The sequence below is a fragment of the Microchirus variegatus genome, assembly GCF_963457635.1.
Source record: "Microchirus variegatus genome assembly, chromosome: 3".
Lineage (NCBI taxonomy): Eukaryota > Metazoa > Chordata > Actinopteri > Pleuronectiformes > Soleidae > Microchirus > Microchirus variegatus.
The window spans coordinates 32628468-32651005 of NC_139804.1; the positions used below are offsets into that span (position 1 = coordinate 32628468).

At 39.5% G+C, this 22538-nt stretch overlaps 1 protein-coding gene across 3 annotated transcripts in view; it reads right to left on the reverse strand.

The window, feature by feature from the left end:
• Positions 1–2738: 2738 nt before the first annotated feature.
• The window catches only part of schip1 (schwannomin interacting protein 1), a 49678-nt gene continuing 29878 nt past the window's right edge, over positions 2739–22538 (reverse strand). For all 3 annotated transcript variants that reach the window (XM_083887181.1, XM_083887180.1, XM_083887182.1), the window contains 6 exons: positions 14277–14395; positions 12318–12435; positions 11837–12034; positions 6243–6366; positions 4884–4977; positions 2739–3642 (listed from right to left, as the gene is read on the reverse strand). In XM_083887181.1, the coding sequence (XP_083743307.1) occupies positions 3591–3642; positions 4884–4977; positions 6243–6366; positions 11837–12034; positions 12318–12435; positions 14277–14395 (705 nt within the window). In that variant the 3' untranslated portion in view covers positions 2739–3590. The remainder of the gene's footprint in view (positions 3643–4883; positions 4978–6242; positions 6367–11836; positions 12035–12317; positions 12436–14276; positions 14396–22538) is intronic.

Consider the following 22538-nt stretch of genomic DNA (forward strand, 5'->3'; position numbering starts at 1 on the left):
TAAACATTATATTATGAATGAATGAATGAATGAAAAGTCTGCCTCACATACGACCTTTCAACAAATACATTTACAAAGACTTAGACATTTTTGCTACAATTTTAGTTTGTTTTCTAGCAAGTTTCATTGTAGTTCCCTTTTTTAAATTGAATTTAACAGAAATAACTTTTCTCTGAGTAACAGAAGAGTCGACTGAAAGTGTGCGTGAGAGAAATCGCGACCAACAAAACTCAACATAATATGAGTGGATGAATTATCAGCGTAATCTTAAACGGCTCGGATGAGTGTTGCAGATTAACACGTCGTTATGTAAAACATCATAAAGATTATAAAAGACAACTCCCTGTGCCATATTGTGCACTGTATTGTGCACTGTATTGTGCACTGTATTGTGCACTGTATTGTGCACTGTATTGTGCACGCTTAGACCTCGGTGTGAACTGACAATCATAGTGGAGTTGAATCATGATTTACTGTCACTGATGAGTGATGAAGTCTATTTTTTGTCTGAGTGGAAAAAACAAACATTATGGTGAGTGAATCATAATGAACTTTAAATGTAGTGGTACATTCATGGCTGGATAAACCCAGGTTGTGTGTGTGTGTGTGTGTGTGGTTATTTCATTCTACCTTTTATTAGAATTCTTATTGTGGTTTAAACGTGTGAGTGTATCTTCACCATATTAAGATTGAAAGTGAGAAACATAGAAGTGATTGTGAGTAAAGCCCACTGTACCTTTTGGTGACATTAGCTCCAATGAACTTCACTGGTGTGAAACTTTTCTCGATGATGTCATCGAGCTCTTGGGCTCTCACTGTTTCAGGACCTTTCATCCATTCACAGTGTGAAACTGCAGTGGTTTCCTGGCCTTTTCTCTGGCTGCTTCCACTGCAGCGTTGTCCACTCACTGCTGACTTTTCCTTCAGGCAGGTGATGTGTGTGTGGGGGGACTTCCTCCCTCCACAGTGACATTTATCATGTTGTGTATTCGTGAGTACCTGAGAAAGGAATTCCTTTAGGCAGGTGACCCTCGTGGTGACTTCCTCATATTATGTGTGAAAAAGAACATGTTTTTCATTCCTAAACTGTCCAGTCATATTCAGTTCGACGCACCGTTTATGAGCAGTGAACATACCGCAGATGAATGAGTGAAACACAGGCATGACAGTGAGGCAATACCGAAACAAAGAGTGCGTCCTGAGTCATACTACTGTGTGTGTGTGCGTGTGATGTGGTAGTGTCTTATTTTCTCACTGCTGCTGCTGCAGCCAACCAGCCATTACACTTCCTAGGTTACATAGAAAGAGGAAGCACATTTGAATGCCTTTACAGCAGAGATGCACCAACATACTGATCTGCATAATAGGTGGCAAAGGACTGACATGTTTTTACTTCTACAAATGAGTGTGTGATGTGCCGCAGCCACACAGGGTAATGTCTGCCCAACAGTCATGAAATCATTCTTTATAAGTTGATTTAGTTTTGGTTAAACAAATCATTTGCATTATTGATTTTGTAATTGTTTGGATTGGAAATGTTGTGTTAATCATTATTCTTTACCTGAGTTATCTGGCTGGTGGGGTGGTGACTATGGGGACAAAGGCGTGGCCAAGGGCAAGCAGCACCTGCATACCGTCATCTTAACTGGACCGAACCATCTGATTTGATGTCGCGGGAGGGTGTATTGCCCCTTGTTGTTCATCCCTTTGTGTTTCATTTGGTGTGTCCGAGCCAGTATTTAAGTTTCCCTCGCCTCTCATTTAGGAGGTCTGTTGATTTAATGGCACTTTATTGTTTGCATGTTCATTTGTAGTTATATTAAGTTGACCTCTTTTAGGGCCCCACAGTTTGAGTCCAATTTTTTTTGAAAAAAAAAAAAAAAAAAAAAAAAAGTTCCAATATATTCCTAATATATATATATTTTGATCCCACAATTTTTTTTCCCAAAATGTTATTTTTTTCCAAAAGTTTATTTTTTTCCAAATGTGTTTTCAAAAACCACATTTTTTACCCCCAAAAAGTTTCAAAAGTCATACTATAGTATGATGTCCAAAACTTTTTGAAAAAGAATACTTATGGGAAAAAAATAAAATACTTTTTTGGATAAACAAATACTCCATCCACCACTATCTACCGCTTTATCCTCCACCAGAGGGTCGCGGGGGGTGCTGCGGGGTACACCCTGGACAAGTTCGGCAGTCTATCGCAGGGCCACATATATATAAATATATCAACAAATACTGTTTCTGAGAAAAACATTTTTTTTTTTATTCAAACGACATACTAAAGCATGAATTTTTAGTCAAATTTTAGATGACAAACTAATCAAGTTTTTGCCACAGAAACCTGTTTTTTTTAACGGGGTGCTCCTTTTCCCCCCTGCTCCCTGAAACATCTGTGTACGCCACTGCTGCATACACACCTCTCACACGTTTCTCCGTTTGTTGTTTTCAAAAAACACCGGACAGTTTTCTTTGTTTGTGAAGGACCTGCAGAGCGGGGAATTGTCTTGCTTCTCTGATTCTGTCCCGTTGTTGTCGGTAAAGTTCCCAGGTTCTCTTTTCTTTCCCTCTCTGTATCGTTAGGTCTTTCATGTCACGTCTTCATCTTCACCACTTTTGAGAAAGGAAAGAGTAGAAAGTACCAATATTTGTGTCTTTTGTTGTTTCCACATACTGCACAACACCAGCGTCTATGAAACAAAGTTTATTCTTTATTTTACATATCTGTACAATAACATTTCTTCCCTCAAATAAAGATTCTGAATACAACAGGATGAAAACCATATTAACACACTTATTCATTTAAAATGACTCGTGTCAGAAAATCAACATTCACAAAATGTTGAAGAGCAATTAGAGTGAATGTATTACCAAAAGCTACGACTCCACTACAAGGCAGGCATGTTTCCTTTACACTCTTTTAGCACCTTCAAATAAACATCTCTCAGTTGAAAACTACCATTTGTGCAGAATAAAAACAGGTCAACTTTGAAATACTTTAAAATTACTGTCCAACTTAAAATGGTCTGAAGAAGTTAGTTTTCTGTCATTTATTTATTTTTTATTTTTTTATACAGTGTTGTTTCTTTTTTTTCTCGCATGAATGACTTTCTACTAAAGTCGCTATTATTTTATTCCCCCCCCTCCCACACTTTTTGCATTTGAACAGTTATAATCCAGTGGCGAATGTAGAAAGTCTGAAAGAAACGGTAGCAAAGCAAAGGCCGATCACTGCACAGGAAGCTGGGGACAGAATCCATGACACACACACATTATCCTCTTCTCCCACAAAGCAGGAAGTGCTCCCTCCGTTCTTTAGCGCTGCGAAAAACCACAGAAGCGAATGAAAGAGAGTGGTCTACGACTCCTGTACTGCAGTCAGTGGGCTGGACAAGAAGGTAGACAAGAGGGGAGGAGGGGGGAGAGACAGGGAAGCAGAGAGGAGCAAAATACTTGGGACAGGAAGCGGGCAGGATTTGGATCGACTCAGGACAGTGGTTGAGTGGCCAGAAGAAAGGGGGGGAAGTCTGCTTCAGATCTGGGGCTAAGCTTAGAAGAGAAGAAGAGCAGTGCAGGGACGGGCATTTTTATTTGGATAGGGTTCTCTCAGCCAAATGTTTCTGCTGGCTCTCAGCATGCCTGGGACAAAAAGAAGACAGAGAAAAGAAAACATACATTCAGTGAGTCAGTCATTTGGGTTTTTCACTGTCAGTGTCAGCAAAACTCTAATGAGAAGACCAAAACCAAGACTGAACTCATCCCATGAGTGGCCTTTTTGAAATACACTTGTAGAAATAGGGTATAATATGAGTCCTTTAACCCCCCGAATCCAATTATTTTATAGAAATGTTTTTTTTTTTTTCCAAAAGGGTATTTTTTCCCCAAAAGTTTTTTCTGCCCCAAATTTAAGTTTTTCTCCCCCCAAGTTTTTTTCCCTCAATCCCCCCGCCCCCCCCCCAAAAAAAACGTTTCCAGAAAGTATTTTTCTGTTTTTTTAATTTTTTAAATTTGAAAATTTCTAAAAAAGTTTTTTTTTTTCCAATTTTTTTTTTTTTTTTTTCCAAAAAGTTTTTTTCCCCCCCAAATGTTCTTTCCCACCCCAATTTTTATTTTCCACAAAAAGGTTTTTAATTTCCCAAAAATATTTTGGAAATCCAACTGACAAATATCGTCTGTGTTTAGATATCTTTAAGCCATTGTCCACATTTTGCATAAACACAAGCACAGCACACTGTTGTATTGGCAGTTAAATTTCTTTATTTCCTTTAACACTAGGGTTAAGCTTTTTTTTATAAGTCAGTCCAAAATCCATCCATCATCCTGTGGATTGAATAAGACAATGGTGTGCAAAATCTAAAGTAGAAAGTAGAAAATAGCCCTAAAGTCAATGGTTTGCCCCTTTGGATCACAGTCTGTTTACAGGTGTTCAGAAAAGTTGAATTAAGTCTATTCTAGCTCCAGAAAAGTGTTTGAATTTGAAATCAAATGGTCCTTCAGTGTTTGGTTGAAGCTAAAAAAAAAAAAGACTGAAGTGAAAACGACTTTGAATTTGAAAATGTAAATCATCTGGGAAGTGGGAGTTAGACATAAGTGAGACAATTGGTGGAGCTGCTGATTGTTGACAACACTGAATAAGAATCTCTCTATTTTTCAGCATAGTTCTTATTCTCGCGTCGCGTGGCGACATGGAAACACAACGCGCTAACACTAGTGAAGCAAAAATGGCTGCAGGAGGTTGGACCAATGACATATTATATGATGTAGAGACACCAGCCGTGTTTTGGTAATTAACTCCTGCGTCTGACAGTCATTAAGTAACTCATGGACAGGAGGCTAAGAGGCCTGGAAGGACTGGAAATGATTTGTCATTAATGAATCACCTGGTGAGGTCCTCTATGTCGACCAGCATGGCATCCTGCTCCATGTGTAGTTCATCTCGGATCAGCAGCAACTGTACAAGCTCCTCATTCAGACCTGGAGACGCAGACAGGCAATCAGTATGATCACAGATCACACACACATTTCCAGTGTTCTAATGGTACATTGTGTTTGCTAATGGTGTTAGAAGGCTATTGGATGATTAGAAAACCCTTGAAAACCCTTGTGCAATGATGTTAGCACAGCTGAAAACAGTTTAGCTGGTTCTTTGACGAAAGGGCAAAATTATTATTTTGAATAAAAAAATCATTATTTCTAATCTTGTCAGTGTTTTGACAATATTTTCTATTCATTTTGCAACTCTTTTTATGAATAAAAGTGTGACTTTTAATGGAAAACACAAAAAATATATATAGGTGACCCCAAACTTTTGAACGGTAGTGTAATATATAATAAGAAAAAAAGTACAGCTGTATCTTGGGATGTCACGATTAACCGGGTTTATGATGAACCAGGATTATACAGCATATTATTTTGGTTTCAAATGGCAGCTACAGTGAATTCAAAATGTGCGTGCTATTCATTTTTCTATTCTTTGGTGTAAAGTATGCTTGAAGTCTTTAAAGGTGCCATATGTAAGAATGTGGCCAAAAACATTTTGGCTGTACTGTTGTTGTTGGTGAGTTCAGTTTGTGATATGAACATTATTCCTGAGTCTCTGTGATGTGATGATAAAAGTGAGGGAATAAAACATGGTGTAAACAATCGTGACGCTAAAACCTGACGCGGTGACGTTCGTCCAAACGTGTCCATTTAGGAAGTCATCAGTGAACTGTGTTAAGTGACCGTCTCATGTCACAAAGCCACTGAGTCATGCCGATAACCGACACACAGCATGTCGGGGGTTGCGGTACTTTTCACACACGTGTCACAAATTGCTTCCTTCAGCTTTTGCCAGAAACGTCTAAATCCCGAACAACAAGACCTTTGGAGGGGAAATCTGTTGTTTGTGATGCAAAACGAAGTCATCGTTTTGTTTTGGACTTTTTTTTGTTGAAAGTCAGAAAGTTTAATGTAAGATTATTCATCAGAGAAGCACAGGACCAATGATGTGTACAGTACACTGTGGTGACCGTAAATGCTCAGCGGGGAGGGAGAGCTGTGCTCACTGACTAACATATATGTATAACAGTACTTTCACATCCACTGAAAACTGTAGGGGTCACTATGCATGTACATGTTATTCCCCTATTCTGGTCTCTTGCTCATTTCTGCAACTGAAAGTAGTCTCTCTCTCTCTCTCCCTGTGTGTGTGTGTGTGTGTGTGTGTGTGTGTGTGTGTGTGTGTGTGGTCAACTCACTCTCAATCTGGGAGTGCAGGTCGTTGACTATAACCTGGAGCTGACCCAGTGTCATGTCTCTCAAGTCCGTGGGCTTCAGGCTTCTCTTCATTAGACACTCGCTGATGTGCGGCATGTGTGGAAGCTGCAGCGCAAAAAAACACACGACACACAAATTAACACAAAAAATGCGAAACAACAACAACAACAACAACAACAACAACAACAACAACAACATGTATTAGAGGATCTGACATTAAAGTGTCATAGAGGAAAATGTATTTTCTGCATATATATACATGTACATATACTGTGTGTATATTTATAAATATATATACATATATATGTATGTATGTATATATATATATATGTATGTATATATATATATATGTATATATACTGCCGGGATATTTAAAAATATATATACATTTATATATAAAAATACAAATATATATACATATATATATATGTATATATACCATCTGTATATTTATAAATATATATATACATTTATATATAAAAATACAAATATATATATAAAATATATATATATATATATATATTTATTTATATATTTATATATACCGTCTGTTTATTTATAAATATATATATATACATTTATATATAAAAACACACATATATATATATATATATATATATATACATATATATAAAAATATATTTATTTATATATTTATTAAACTTTTCATACAGATTGCAGCTCAAAGTGCTTCACAATAAAAGGAAAATAAAATTTAAAAAGCAAATACGACAATAACCACAACAGGGTGCGGAACTAAAAGGGAAAATTCTAAAGTTAAAAAGTAAAAAAAAAAACCTGTTTTAACTTTGAAATAAAACAAAAGATGCAAATAAAACAGTAAAATATAACACGGGGTGGAATAAAATAGCGAAAGGCTCGAGTCAAAAGGTTAAAAAAATTAATTAAAAAACCTATGTTTTAGCTATAATATGAACTAACAATGCAAATAATATACAACACAGGGTGGAATAAAAAGGAGCTAATGGAAGGCTAGAGTCAAAAGATTGTCTTTTTAAAGACTTCATGTCACAGAGCAGACGACACAAATGTGAGGATGAAGTGATTCTCAATCTGATTATTTGACTGATTTTAATGCAATCTTGTTTCTTTTTCAGAGCGGGAAAACAAACTATCGTAACAGAAAGGAACATTGTGCGTCCTAGTTTATCAGTTAAGGACTTAGACTAGGGTTTTTATTGTTATATTCTTGTTGCTTTTACACTTAGCGTCTATAATAATCCATGATTATGTTGTCGAATAAGAACCACCAGACAATAAGTCCCTTATAAATGAACAATGATTTGTTTTTTTACCCAAAGAGCCAAACATTTACCAGTGCCAGATTCTTAAATGAGACTCATAATTAACAGTTTTCTGACAAAGAAAAAGCCAGCGTTTAATTATCATTATTAATAACAATAACATTTCTGAATGTCACATTTAGATGATTTATCAGGAGAGCCCAAAAAAAAAAAAATAAAGCCTGAATTTCTGGGATTATTTCCACTTGTTTCATGGAAAAACAACGTGCTGGTCATTCTCGCGGTGATGTCGAAACACAGGGGAATATTAGATTTTCTCTGAGGAGGTCAGCACCCTCTGCACAGGGAGAGACACTGTGATGTTTTGGGGGATTTCAAGATTTTCAGTGTCGGAGGTTTTACACAAATGGTCTTTGTGTGGTCAACTAAACAGCACGTAATAATAATAATAATAATAATGTCACAGCTTCATTTAAATAAAAAAACGTGATCTCACAGAAACCGTTTGTAGTTTCGTGCGAGTTGAACGAGTCGGCACAAAGTCCCTGTCACGTGCACGTGGTTATGTGATCACTGTTATCTTGTTTTCCGATGAATGAAGATCTGTATCTAAAAACACAACTACTCCCTCACACACACACACACACACACACACACACACACACGTGTGTGTATAATCTGTTGTTTTGTTGACCACACTCTCCACCTGTCAACATTCCCCAATCCGACCCATCGACATTCCATCTCTTTCCTTCCAACGCCCATTTTCTCTTTTTGTCTTGTACGCACTCCTTTGTCTTTGCCGCGCGTATCGCACTGTCGCTTGTTTTTCCCACTTTCACTTTCACAATAGCTGTGATGCAATTGTTGCTGTCGGTGACGCTGGTGTGTGTCAGTTTCAGTCGTGTGTGTGTGTGTGTGTGTGGACTGTGCACAGGGCGGTGAGAAATTACAGATTACAGATTACAGCGAGAGTTGACGACGACGACGGGGGGGAAACGTAGAGTTCTGTGTTGTGCCGTGACTCAGCAGGTTCGTCTTCTGACCACAGTGTGAGTTTCTGTGGCAGATTTATCTATCACACACCTAAACAGTATGACTGGTTATCAGAGGCTTCACTTCTCCCCGAAAGATCTCATCATTGCGTATAATTGACATCCCTCCTTATCTTTTCTGCGTCTGGTGCAGACTTAGGAAACAAAAACACACACACACAAGCTCTTTGTTTGGCCTTGGAAAAAAATGGATCAAGTGAAACCAATTTATCTGCAGCTGAGTTCAGTGTCAAAACCACAATATTACACTAATGTTTTCCCCGACAGTTCATTTATCATCTTTACAATCATTACTCAATATTTACATTACAAAGGTCCAGTGTGGACATTTAACACAAACATAATTAGACTTGTTTCTTGTCATAAGTGTACAATCATCTGATCGACTGTATGAATTGTGGTTTTCAATTACCCCACAATGAGCTATTTATATTAATATCAGGAGAAGCCTCCATTTTGGACCACCATGTTGTTACAATCGTCCTCAAAGCACAAACTTAATTACCTTACATTACCTAATTAAAGGCTACATAGGTTCTTCAACGCACTTTACACACCGAAAATGGTTTCTCTCTTTATTTTCAGTGGACATCTGAACTCATCTCTAACTAATTATTTCAACTGCTACTTTTTCCTAAATAATCTATAATTCTGACACTTTGACAATCTAACTCATTTAGCCATGAACAAGCTAGCTGTTTTAATCGGTAATTTATTTTTAACTTATTGACCCCCCGCCAGGAGGTAAATGTTTTCGCCGGAGTTTGTTTGTTTGTTAGCAACATAACTCGAAAAGTCACGGACGGATTTGGATGACATTTTCAGGAAAGTGATTAAATTTGTTGTTACTGAGCTGCCTAGTCGGAGGTCTGCGCTCTCCGAGTGCTTTTCTAGTTTGTTGTTTGTCTGTTCGCAACATAACTCGCGGACGGATTTGGATGAAATTTTCAGGAAATGTCCGCAATGAAACCAGGAATAAGTGAATTTTGGGTGTGATCCATAGATTTTATCGCTATTGTTGGGGGGCTGAGCTGCCTTGGTGGAGGTCTGTGCTCTCCGAGTGTTTTTTTTGAAGTTTATTTAATACTTTGCACGTGACGCGTGTTGCTGACTTCTTGGCCAGGTCGCCCTTGTAAAAGAGATCTTAACCTCAATGGGACTTTATCTGGTTAAATAATAAAAAAGGAAATTAGGATGAATACATTTAAATTAATTACATTTTAATCTACTCTCATATGTGACTTTTAAGTTGAACAACTCTTTCTATATTCCAAATCAGAATCTTCATCCTTCTGCAACGGTTAACTTTTATCACATCTGGAGTTCCATGGATTACCGGTGCTATGGATAGTGTAGATAAAGAAGTTTGTAGCCTTAACACCGTTTAATAACCAATGTGCGTTTGACCTGGAAGCGACAGTGATGTCTTCTGACTGCTGAGCGTTGCTGCGTTCCCTAAACACCGGAGAAAATGCTTTCTGGCATATGAATTATAGATGGGACTGTCTGAGCAGCTCTGAATAAGTAAAGCACGGCTCTCTGACAAGTCCACGTGGAAATATCGTAAGTCTGACAGTGCGTGTGTGTGTGTGTGTGTGTGTGTGTGTGCTCCTGAAGAGGCAGCGAGGTGGATAAAAGTGGATGAAATAGTGATGAGCAGGGGTCGTCGTCACTTTGTTTCACTCTGAAAGGACGCAGAGGAAGAGACTGAGTAAATGATGCGTGACGAGAGGCCCGCGCTTCCTGTGACATCATCCAAATGTGCACACGACCAGCGAAACTGTCCACCACTCGCACATCCCTGATACCTCGTCCGCTCACGGATACGTCAGACACGAACTGAATCGTTAACCGTGACACGTGATGACTGTCAACGTACTCGTCTCTATGACCAAGCCGAGACTTTTTGTTATCTATTCATCGGCTAAAGTTTAAAGTCCATGTTAACAATGTAAAGTAACTCTTACCAGTGAACCTGCGATTTTAAATAATCAAATAAATAATAACAAAAAGTTACTTTATGGACATGACTTTTACACTTTTTTATCTATATGCAAATTAGCTTAGTGAATGTAGCGAACATGCTAACCTAGGTCACATGTTGACAATTCTACCGGTGGAGCGTGCTACCATTTTCATTCAGGAAAAATGCCGGCGGATCCAGCTGTTGTGTTGCCTGTTGTGTTGGCTGTGTTTGGTTTTCTTCGCCAACACCCTTTTTCTCCGTCCTCGTAAACGCTACATCACGAATGTGACAAAACTACCCAGATGTAGCAGAGCTAGCTAGCTAGCGGCTATTTGCCGAGTGCTTTTAGAGAGTTTCCCCGTCATGTATGACGGGCAAACTCTCTCGAAGAACTTGCTAGGGGAGGTATTGGAATGGGGCCTTAGTGTCAGTTTTGTGTTATATTTGTCTACTTATATCATCATTTTAAATACATTCATCGAAAACGACAAAGAGGAAACGGTTTCCCATCATTTCTTTTAAAGCGGAACTAGACCGGAAGTTCCTATTATCGCTGTTTTTTTTGGTGTGTATCTGCGTCATTACCTTGTTTATGAAGCCTGACGGTTCGAAACAAACAGTTCAGCCATTGCTGAGAACGTTGTGTTTTATTGTAATCTCGGGGCTCAACGAGATCACTGAAAATCCCGTAAACGTTACGTAAGCAGCGGTTCTCCTGAACAACCGATCGCCCTTCTCCGGGCGGTAGTCCGGGCACAACCGGTTGCGTACATTGAACCGCAGAAGAAGAATAACGTCCGTTGTGGAGGTGTTTCACGAGCAACAGTGTCTTCTGACTCTGGGTCTGACTCCGGTTTTAAGTCATAAAGGGACTGCAGCGGGGAGTCGTGAAGAAGCTATTTTTAAACACTGTTAAAACAATGTTTTGATAATGAGTAGCAATGCATCCACCGCTCCAGAGAGGGAGCTGCGCTTCTGAGAGCTGACGTGATAGATTACGTCACTTCCAGATACCTGGCCAATCACAATACAGGTGCGAAGGCTCTACGCTGGCTGGCCAATCACAACACACTCTGTCTTCTCGGGCGAGATTTATGGCTAAAAATAGCATGACTGACAAGCGCTTCGAAAAGGACAGATTTCAATCGGCTCGTTTACATCAACTAGGAGGATTTTGACCATAAAAACAACTTAATATATGTAAGTAGACCTCCATAACTCACATATATGTGCAACAGGACCACTCTATGTGACCTTTAAATAGTTTTTTGTGTAGTTGTGACACTCACCAGGTCGGCCACAGGGGACTTTTTACGATTCTGCTTTTCCACTTCCACCTGCATCTTGGCCATGGGCTTGGCCATCGCCAGGGCCAGCTTGGCCTCCGCCTGCAGCTTCTTCTGTCGACTCAGGAAGTCCATGTCCTCCAGAGACTCCGAGTCGTCCTCCGTGGTGTCCCTGTCCGAGTAGGACGAGCTCTGCTTGGACTGCAGCGAAAGTACAGCAGGAAAAATGCATATTCTTGGTCATGGTTTGTAGATTTTACACAGTGAACATCAGGTCGGATGATAATTCTATGCTGATGTGTTACTCAAGTTCACCTCTCATTTTGCTCCCAATCAGTTGGTAAACAAGGTCAAACATCTTGAAAAAGGGCATTTAAAACATCTTACTCTCTCTGATTTCTTGCACTTTGTGAGGTGATTTTATTGTATTTCTTTATTCTCAAAATGGTGGTGTAAAGACACGAGCACATATATCAGTACATACCATAGGGGACAGAGGTGTGTCCAGACTGGTCTCCGTCTTGCTGTCATCTGCATCGCTGTCCTTGTCGCTGCCGCTGTCGTTGACAAAACAAATCTGGAGGTTCATCCCACTCTGCAGCCTGAAACAGTGACACAACACAGTGAGGTGGGTTAGAACTAATAAAAAAAAAACACGAGGGAGACAACGTTAAAATTAGCACAAGATTCAAATCAGTTCAGTGTGAACTGTTTCTGTGGCGACTGATTCTGGACCAGGGCCAAAAGTAGTTCAACAGCAATAGACTTAGGGTCTCATGACTATGCATATGCTGATGTAGAGAGTTAAATATATTATAGCCTATTTCTCCAGGTTAAACTAGTTCCCTGGTGTCCTAATGAACATGTCTGTGACATGCTTTGGTCAAAATACCTTAAGGATGAAGCACCACAGCAGTTCAATCACCCTGCAGAAACAGCCCTGTTCAGAACACTCTGTTTTGAGTGCCTGTCTCTTTAAATGCAAATGAGACAACTATGGAAACTATGTCAGCGTCACTGAGGCTCCGGCAGCTAACAGCAGTTAGCATTGGGAAAAGCCATCATTTGCAGAGCTGCATCTAGCTGGCACATTGCCATCATAAATAAAATGTAAATCCTCTGAGGCTGGAAGTTTGTGTAGAACTCTGTGCTGCACTGTGGAGCTAAGAATAGATCTTTCTGCGGTTTTTGGATGCCGTTGCCCTCGCCAGCACATCGCGTGTTTTATCTCCTGTACTTGACTGACGAAGACCACAAAACATGAGTGAGCCATCATCAAGGCAATGAAGTGCCCCTGAGCAAGGCACCTAACCCCATCACTGCTCCCCGAGCGCCGCACAATGCAGGCAGCTCACCCTATTGGAAATTTCCCCACTGCGGGACGAATAAAGGACTATCTTATCTTATCTTATCTTTTTTCACACTTTGGTGACTGATAGGACCTCCAGAGTCCCAAATATAAATATTAAAATGATTAAAACGTTGATTTTGCATAATATGGGCCCTTAAAAATAGACCCCACCAAAAAAGGAGAACAAATCTTATCTCTAATATGAATCAATCCACGATTCCATCCTGTTCCAATCTCTGTGTCTTTTTTGTGGCTCGTAGGAAGAGGAGGAGGAGAGTATCACTAGTTATAGATTCAACCCAGTGTGGATCGATAATCTTCTCATTCAATGTAGTAATCGCAGACAGAGCTTATCGATCACACGGTATAGATCCAAACACTACCAATTAAAATAGAACCTGAGCGGCTGATTTTTTTTTAACCCAGTGTTGCTGGAATTAAAAGGAAAATTAATGCTTGTCACAGTCACACCGTATATAGATTTAATGCAAACAACACAACACGCTAATGCCCACGATCCTGCACTAACTGGCACTCTCCTATTTTCACACATTAGTGTCATGTGTGACTGTATTTCCCAGCAACCGCTGTCAATGACACACGAGGCATCACAATCAGTCATCACGCCGCTGCAGCACAGGCTGAGAAATGCTTTCAAAATAGCAGGGATACAAAGAGACGAGTGTTTGAAGAACACATAGTTCCTGTAAGGTGTTGTGTAGGAGGCAGTGGCAGCGCGTGCAAATGTGAGAAGTCACAAGGGCCGATTGCGTCGCACACGCACACACATTACACACTGTACAAATCCTCTCTGCTGCTTCCTGTCACTGTGTCTCTTTTCTCTGAGCGGTCGCCATGACAGTAAGTCGTCTGGACTTTTAATTTCTTTATTAAAACCTTTGTGCAGAGTGGAGAAAAACCACCAGTCCCTTACAGTAAGCCCGTACAGTAGAGTCATCAATGTCATGATGGGACAACAAAACAAGAAGAAGAAGAAGATGTGTAAGCCAAACAATGTGTGCTTTCCAAGTACCAGTCACATGTTCTTTGTACTATTAAAGGAGTAACATGACAGAGGTCAGGGGTCATTACCGTGAGGACAGGCTGGGTTTTCCGCTCTTGCTGCAGCTGGTGTAGATGCCTGGGCCATCATCAAAGAAGCTGCCCAGGGCCAACTTCTGCCTGATCGACTCCCTCTCATTCTTCTGGGCCTGCAACAGAAAATAAACAAGTTTAGATTTTTTTTTTTGTCAACTTGATGATTGATGTTGAAGGGATTATGGGTCCTGACACCTTTAAGGTCCAGGTACTTTAAGCCTTTAAGGTCTTGGCATTCTGAATCACCCCAATACTATTTTTTTGTCTGCACAGAAACTCTTTCTGACAGTCCACATCACACGTTCTTAAAGAGGTGCAGTTTTATTTTAGCATGTAAAATGTCAAGGTATGGATCATTATTAGCTGTTAAGGCATTAGGCAAGACAAGGCAACTTTATTTGTATAACACATTTCATACACAATGGTAACGCAATGTGCTTTACATGAAAAACAAAAAAACTAAACGAAAAAAGAGTAATAAAAAGAACAGAATAAGATAAGATAAGATAGTCCTTTATTCGTCCCGCAGTGGGGATATTCAGTGTTACAGCAGCAAGTACAAAATTAAGATATTAAAACTAAGACTATATAAAAAAATCAAATAGAGTAGAATGTATAGTGTACATAATAAACAATAATACAAAAGGTTTGACTAAAATGGAGAATCAAATATGATGAAACAATAATAATAAGTGGAGGAAATTATTTAAAGAGTTGAATCACCAGCAGGTGTCACTGTTTTCTAATAAAATGCACATTAACTCTCCTCACATGCAGATGAAGTTCACTTTGGAGGAAGAACAGTGACAGCTGCTCACACCATTAAATATGTAAATCCTGTAGTTTCATGATTCAATCTATATTTTTTACCTCTGTTGTTGAAGTGTATGCCCCCTTCTTTTTTAATCATCTATTTATTATGCTAAGTGTGACTCTTGGGGGGGAGCCCTTTTCAGGTGGCACCACAGGCCATACCACTCTCCTGTCATTTCACTACTGTCTTACCAGACGTTCAAGAGGAAACAGGAACATGTCGGTGATTTGCCGCATTTTTATTTGGTAGGCGAGAGCAGGACTAGGGTTTGGTTTAACAGTGGAGACGTGGAGACAAATGTTTGGAAAAGGGCCGAAACAACTACTCGATTCGTCGTCGTTTTGTTTTGTTTAAGGACTTAAAAACGAGTGTTCTGTTTTTTTCAGCTTCTTAAATGAAAATGTTTTCTGGTTTCTTTGGTCCCACATAACAAAGAAATCATTAAAAGTGGATAGTTTTTGGTCATAGGACAAAACAAGGACCAAATGATTACGCGATGAACCTGGAAAATAATCAATAATGAAAATAATCGCTAGTTGGGGCCCTAGTTTGGAATTGGTATATACAGTAAAGAGCGAGTAAACACATATTGATATATTTTACTACAAATGGGTCTTTTTATTTCAGGAAAAATCAAAGTCTGTAACACACATATGCTCTCACCTACACATACACACACACACACACACACACACACACACACACACACACACACACACACACACACACACACACACACACACACAATTTTGGTCCAAAATTTGACAAAAACGTCATACTATACTATGTCGTCCAAAAGTTAAAAAAGAAAAATTTAAAAAATTTTTTGGAAAAAAACATTTTGGTCCAAAATTTTAAAAAAAAGTCATACTATACTATGTCGTCCAAAAGTTGCAAAAAATTTTTTTACATTTTTTTTGGAAAAAAACATTTTGGTCCAAAATTTGAAAAAAAAGTCATACTATACTATATCGTCCAAAAGTTGGAAAAAAACATTTTTGTCCAAAATTTGAAAAAAAAAATGTATATTTTTTTTTTGAAAAAAACATTTTGGTCCAAAATTTGAAAAAAAAAGTCATACTATACTATATCGTCCAAAATTAGAATTTTTCTTTTGACAAATTGAGTATAGCATGTTATGGCAACCTAAGGAAGTGATTTCAATGAAAACAAAGTGAAGACCGGCCAAAATGTCCTCACTTCGTAAAAATGACCTCACTTAGTTGGTTTAAAAACCCTCACTGGTCACAAGAACACACACACACACACACACACACACACACACACACACACACACACACACACACACACACACACACACACACACACACACACACACACACACACACACACACACACACAAATGCTCTCACCTACACACACACACATCAGCACATGCTAACAGCAGGTACAAGCACCCATCTTTGGTGCAAACGAGGAATGAGCAACTCAGATGTTTCATGTTCAATGATCTTAACACACATGATATGAGAACGTCAGTGTGTGAAATTCCAAAGCAGATTAAAGTGCATAACGATGCCACACTGACATCATATCAGAGGGATTTTATGGCCAAAGTGCAAGACTCCCATGTTCGTTTTATGTTAATCGTCGGTGTTCATGAACGTAGAGTTTATGATCTGGAGGATCCAGATGGCAGAATGAGGTGTCAACACGGCACCACAGTATATTCATTAAATTTGGGTTTAATTACCTTGAATGATGCATAGCAAGGAGCGCTCACGCTTGTTTGGTTATCGGATATTTTCCTCATTATTAAGCACTAAGTCGGACGCCATAAACACCAACATTTATGTATTAGGGTTTCAGTTCTGAGCGTTTCACTTCCCTGCTTCACAAGCTAATTATATTTATGATTTGTGACAAAATGCCCCAACAGAGGAGTGAAAAATGCCTTTTTTTTCATCCATCACTCTTCCTCACACACACGCGTGCTTTACTTTAACCTGGTTCAGCCTCACCAGGTCATTTCCCTGCTCTCTTTTCCTCACTTTTGCACCAATTCCATTCAGGCTTGGTTGGTTCTTTCATGCAGTCATCTCTCCACAACACCTTCACCTCTCACCCACTCATTTTCTCTACTATCTCTTCACTCCCCCCCCCCCCCCCCCATCTTTCTTTCGGTCTGTCTCGCTCAACATTGTGTGCAGGCGTTGGCGAGAGAGTGCCTACACCAAGGACAAATTAGCATAATCCCACTCCACACAAGAGTCTGCAAAAAAAAAAACGCACACGGTGCTGCTGGCACAGACACACACATACACACACACTGGTTTCCATGACTTCAGAGGACATTGCATTGACTTACATGGATTCAATAATCTAACCTTCAACATAATTACTACAGGAATCATCCTCACCCCTGACCCTAACTTTAAAACATGTGGTCATTTACATTATGGAGACTTGTTTTTTTGGTGCCATAAGGAAGACAAGCCGCCATAATGTGACTGTAAACACATTTAAGTCCCCACAACATAAGGAATACCAGGCACACACTCACCAGGGGTGTCCAAAGTTACAGAACAAATGCACCGTTTTATCATAATTTGATTTTCATTGTCACATTTATAAATTTTTTAAAATGTAAATGTTGCAATGTAACCAAATCTAAGCCATGGAGGAGTGGAAGAATATATAAAAAATTCTGCCTTTCCATCAAATCTGGAGTCCTTTCTTTCTGGAGACCGTAATGTCATCATGGATGTATCTGTCTGTCTGTCTGTCACGGATGAGTTTCAAACACAGGACTCTGGTTTCAAAGCGCAACTCCTTACCAGATGAGCTAATAGGGATGACATGGAATTTGGAAATTGACTCCATCCCCGGCCATAAATAATACATTGTTATGATACAATCCTGAAGCTGCTGGCCGTACAAAATCTGACCGAGGGCCATTATTGGCCGGACTTTGGACATACCTTGCCTAAACAAAACATTATCCCTAACCTCAACCTAACCACAATTCAAACCTTATTCCTAAACTTAACCAGATCCTCAGAAATGAGTTTCTGCCTCATAGGGTAAAGGTTTTGGTCTCCATGAGGACTACTGGTCCTGACAAGGTCAGTGTTTATGCCAGAAAAAAAATCCTCAAGAGGTAACACACAAACACAGGAAGAGTGGGCCTGGCACTGTTCCTCCTCAGTGTGTGTGTGTGTCTGTGTTTTGAAAGGTAGCTCGAGGAGTCAACATGAAGTGAAGTGAATTGAGAGTTTCAATACGCCGCCTCAAAGGCACAGAACAGCACAGGTCAAACCAATGTATGCACATTACGTTCACGTCACACAAGGCTGACTGAAACACGGCTGACGTCCTGTCAGTCAAGTCGCAGCACACGCGACGAGGAAACCAGAAGTGGCCGACACCGAGCTTTGTGAACTGTGGTGCAGCAGCGGTAAAAGGAAGTGTGACACATACAGAGAGGGTCGGAGCAACGCTTTCTGTCAGAACAATCGAAAAAGCATCACAACACATAAATGCTAGGGTTTTCACAAACAACACACACACACAAACCAAAACCAAAGACGAGAAGTCTATGTAACTCAGGTTAAAAAAGATTTTTATGTTTGGCCAGGTTTTTGTTCAAATATAACAGTTTAATAATAACAAATGATAGAATAAAATATCTATCTAAAAAGCAAGTTGCGTCTGTGTGTCCGTCTCTCTGTCTGTGACAGACATTATTTTGCATTAGCATGCTACTACATTGCGGCTAACTTGGCGAACCTGTTTCCAAAGGTAAGCTAGTGAGGCTACGATTAGCATTAGCGTAGGGCTAACATAATACAAGCATGCTGCTACTTTGCGGCTAACTTGGGGAACCCGTTTCCAAAGGTAAGCTAGCGAGGCCACGATTAGCATTAGCTTAGGGCTAACATAATACAAGCATGCTACTACTTTGCGGCTAACTTGGCGAACCCGTTTCCAAAGGTAAGCTAGCGAGGTTACGATTAGCTTTTGAGTAGGGCTCTTCAGCGCCCACTATAGGAAAACATACTTCCTACGGGCACTGCACTAGTTTCTTTAAATCAATAAATTATCTCTCCATTGGGCCCTAATTGTCATTCCAGGGAATTTTAATCAAAACCCCTCCTGCTCACACACACACACACACACACACACACACACACACACACACACACACACACACACACACACACACACACACACACACACACCCCCCCCCCCCCCCCACACACACACACACACACACAGACAAATGCAGCTAAAAACCCAACCACTGAAGGTAATTACACTCTGGGATGAACCAGCTCACCGGTCTGTTTGTGGTGATAACAGTCATCAATGTGGCAGTGTGCAAACTATTTACAAAGGTGTGGAATAAACCACTGTGAGGCAGAGGTGACAAATAAGAATAATTTCCAATGCGTTGCAATATCAACCTCAAAATGTCCCTTATCAGAAGTAAAATCGTGTGATTTTCAGTTACATTTTCTCATGACTAATAGAAACCTTTGCATGTCATTGGCTTAAATCATGAATTATTATAACGTTTTGAGCTGCAAATGAAATCCTTAAAAAAACGGAACGCCTGCCTCATAAGATTACAATTAAAGGAGAAAACAGTAGTGAGCGATCGTCGCCGTAACCGCTCCGTTTATTTGCTTTGAGCACAAGAGCCATCGCTGTCTAAATTAGATTGGGCCGAACACAATTGAGCTAATTTGTGTTTTTCTTTTAAATTCCCCGAGCAAAAAAAACAACCATTCATGCGCAGCCCTTCAGGGTGATTAATACCCTTGGAAAAGGATGATGGGGTGCTTACTCTGAGCCCTGAAATCTCCCTTAAAAATCTGTGTAAGAGGAAGGAGATGAATGAAATGATCTGTGCTAACAAACAGCCTCCTCCCTCTCATTTACCCAAACTGCTGGATCATCCCGCCACAGATTGTCCAGTGGTTAAATGCTGTGTGTACTGTTCTCTCAGTGTGCTTGCATAACTGTTTTCTGCTTTGTCATCATTTTTAACTTCTAAAAATACGCTGAAACAGGACATAAGGTATAGGCACCAAGACAACAATGGTTGATTTGTAATGACGTCTCAGTAGGAAAACCTCCCTAACGGGGCCCCACGTCACCTCACGTTAACCTGTGTGAAGTTATCGTTCTGCAAGTTGGAAACGAAGCTGAAGGGAAATGAAGAGGAGTTATCAATCAGGTCGTTAGAAGAGGAAGAAAAAAAAGAGGATGAAGAAAAAAGAAAGAAAGACACACAGTTGTAAGTGGCGCTGCTGGTGCAGATAATGATATAATCATAACATTAACAGTCACTGTCTAACTAATGGGGACACAGACAGCAGCTAACATTAGCGTCTAGTAGCGAACTAGTAGAAGCAGTGCTTCAAAGGTGCTGATGAGGAATTTCCTGCTGTGGGTTTAGTTCCCCCAAGAAAACTATTTAACTTCTATACTTTATATTTTGTTCATAATGTGAGTTATTTACAGTGCAATGTATAATTTTTTTTAAAGTTTTTTATAAAAAGTTATTTACAGTATTTAATTTTTTCTATTTATTTATATTGTCTTATAATGTGGGTTCTTTACAACATAATGTTTATTTTTTAAGTTTTTATAGGGTTTTTTAAAAAAAAAGTTATTTACAGTATTTTATTGTTCTTTACATTTATATTTTCACATACTTTATTTTTCTCTCCATTCCTACAACAATATAAAGAGAAAATTAGAATTTTTCTGGCATATTTACGAATGGTAAATAATTGTGATTAATCGTGATTAATCCACAGCTACCCTGTGATTAATCTGATTAAAATGTTAATCTTTTGTCAGCCCTAATATATATATATATATATATATATTTTTAATTCGACCCATAGTATTTCAGATACAGGCCTCTACCAAACGGTTGAGATGTCTGTTCATAATAAACCTGGTTTGCATAACTCATAAAGTACAACATTCAGAACAAGTCACATTTAGTGTTAGTGAGTTCAGCTTGATGCATGTTTCAATGACATATAGTGACTTAAAGTGTGGTCGACCAAATGGTTGAGTAGTACCTTAAAGGGTTCATTCATAACCCTCCATTTATTAATATATCTCTTCTTCTCTTTCCCTCCATTCCTCAGTAAGTGCTCTCCTCACTTCTGTACAATGGAGGCTTTTTTTTTTTTTTTCAGCTCAGAGCTCACAAAACCCCACTGTTCACAACATGCACGAACACAATCAAATACCAGGTCTGCTGAGCACAGGCTATATATATATATATATATGTGTGTGTTTTTTATAAACCGTGAAACACAAGATTACAGCGCACCTGGATAAGTGTTTGGGAAAAAAACTGGAGTTCACTGAGAGCTTTTCACAGAGGTGGGCTTGTGCTTTGTGTGTTGCTAAGTTTTGGTCATGTGTCGAGAATCCAAACAGGGAGGGCAGCTTCTCTCTGATGTGTTTTCCATGCCTGACAGTGAGCTGCTGCAGAGAGAGTGTGTGTGTGTGTGTGTGTGTGTGTGTGTGTGTGTTTATGTCTGTGTGCAACACACGTCACTGCGTGTTGTAAATATTGTAAGCTATTTTTTTGTTTTTGTTTTATTATTTATAACACGTGAGATTCTTTTCCCGCCTCACACGGTAAAAGACACGTGTGATGTGTGAACGGCTCTGCGTTTCAAACTGTTTGTTACAACTTAAAGGTGCATTATGTAATAAATCTAAAGCAACTGGCCATAAAATCCTCCTCATGTGTCACAGAGACTCAGGAATAATGTTCATATAACAAACTGAACTCACCAACAACAACAGTACAGACAAAATATTTGCATTAAAAAAAATAATTTGCAGACTGCAAATCATGTTTTGGCATGTGGCGCCACCTACCGCCGTCTACCAATCATTGCAGTCGGTAGAGTCTCAGCTGCCGAGTAACCACGGGTTGCCAGTTACGTCAGAAAACGCAACCTAAAAGACCTTGGTATTTTGAATTTGAATGTAGTAACCGTTTTTGGCCACATTCATACATATGGCACCTTTAAGTAATCTCCAAAAAAGATGTCATCTGGGTTGTGTGCAGAACTAAAAGGTGCATTTTAACTTGAGCAAGATACACTGCAACCTCAACTGTAAGACGGGGGGAGGGTTAAACTTTTGTAACCTTTGGACAAAGTCAGGTCAGGTGTTTCCCCCCAGAAGAATGGAGTCAATCTCCTCATCCTCCCCTCAGCAAGAAAGTAATTGAATGTATTTCCCAACTATTCCTTTAAATGCACATAAATAAAGTCTGAATTTGAGACCTTTGCAGTGCAGCATTCCATCCCAGATAAAGGAACCTAACCTCTGACCAGTTCATCTGCAGGTCAGTGCAAGGCTGCTCCTGTCACTCAGATTCCAAGAGAGCAACTCGGCATGTGTGCCTGTATGTATGTGTGTGTGTGTGTGTGTGT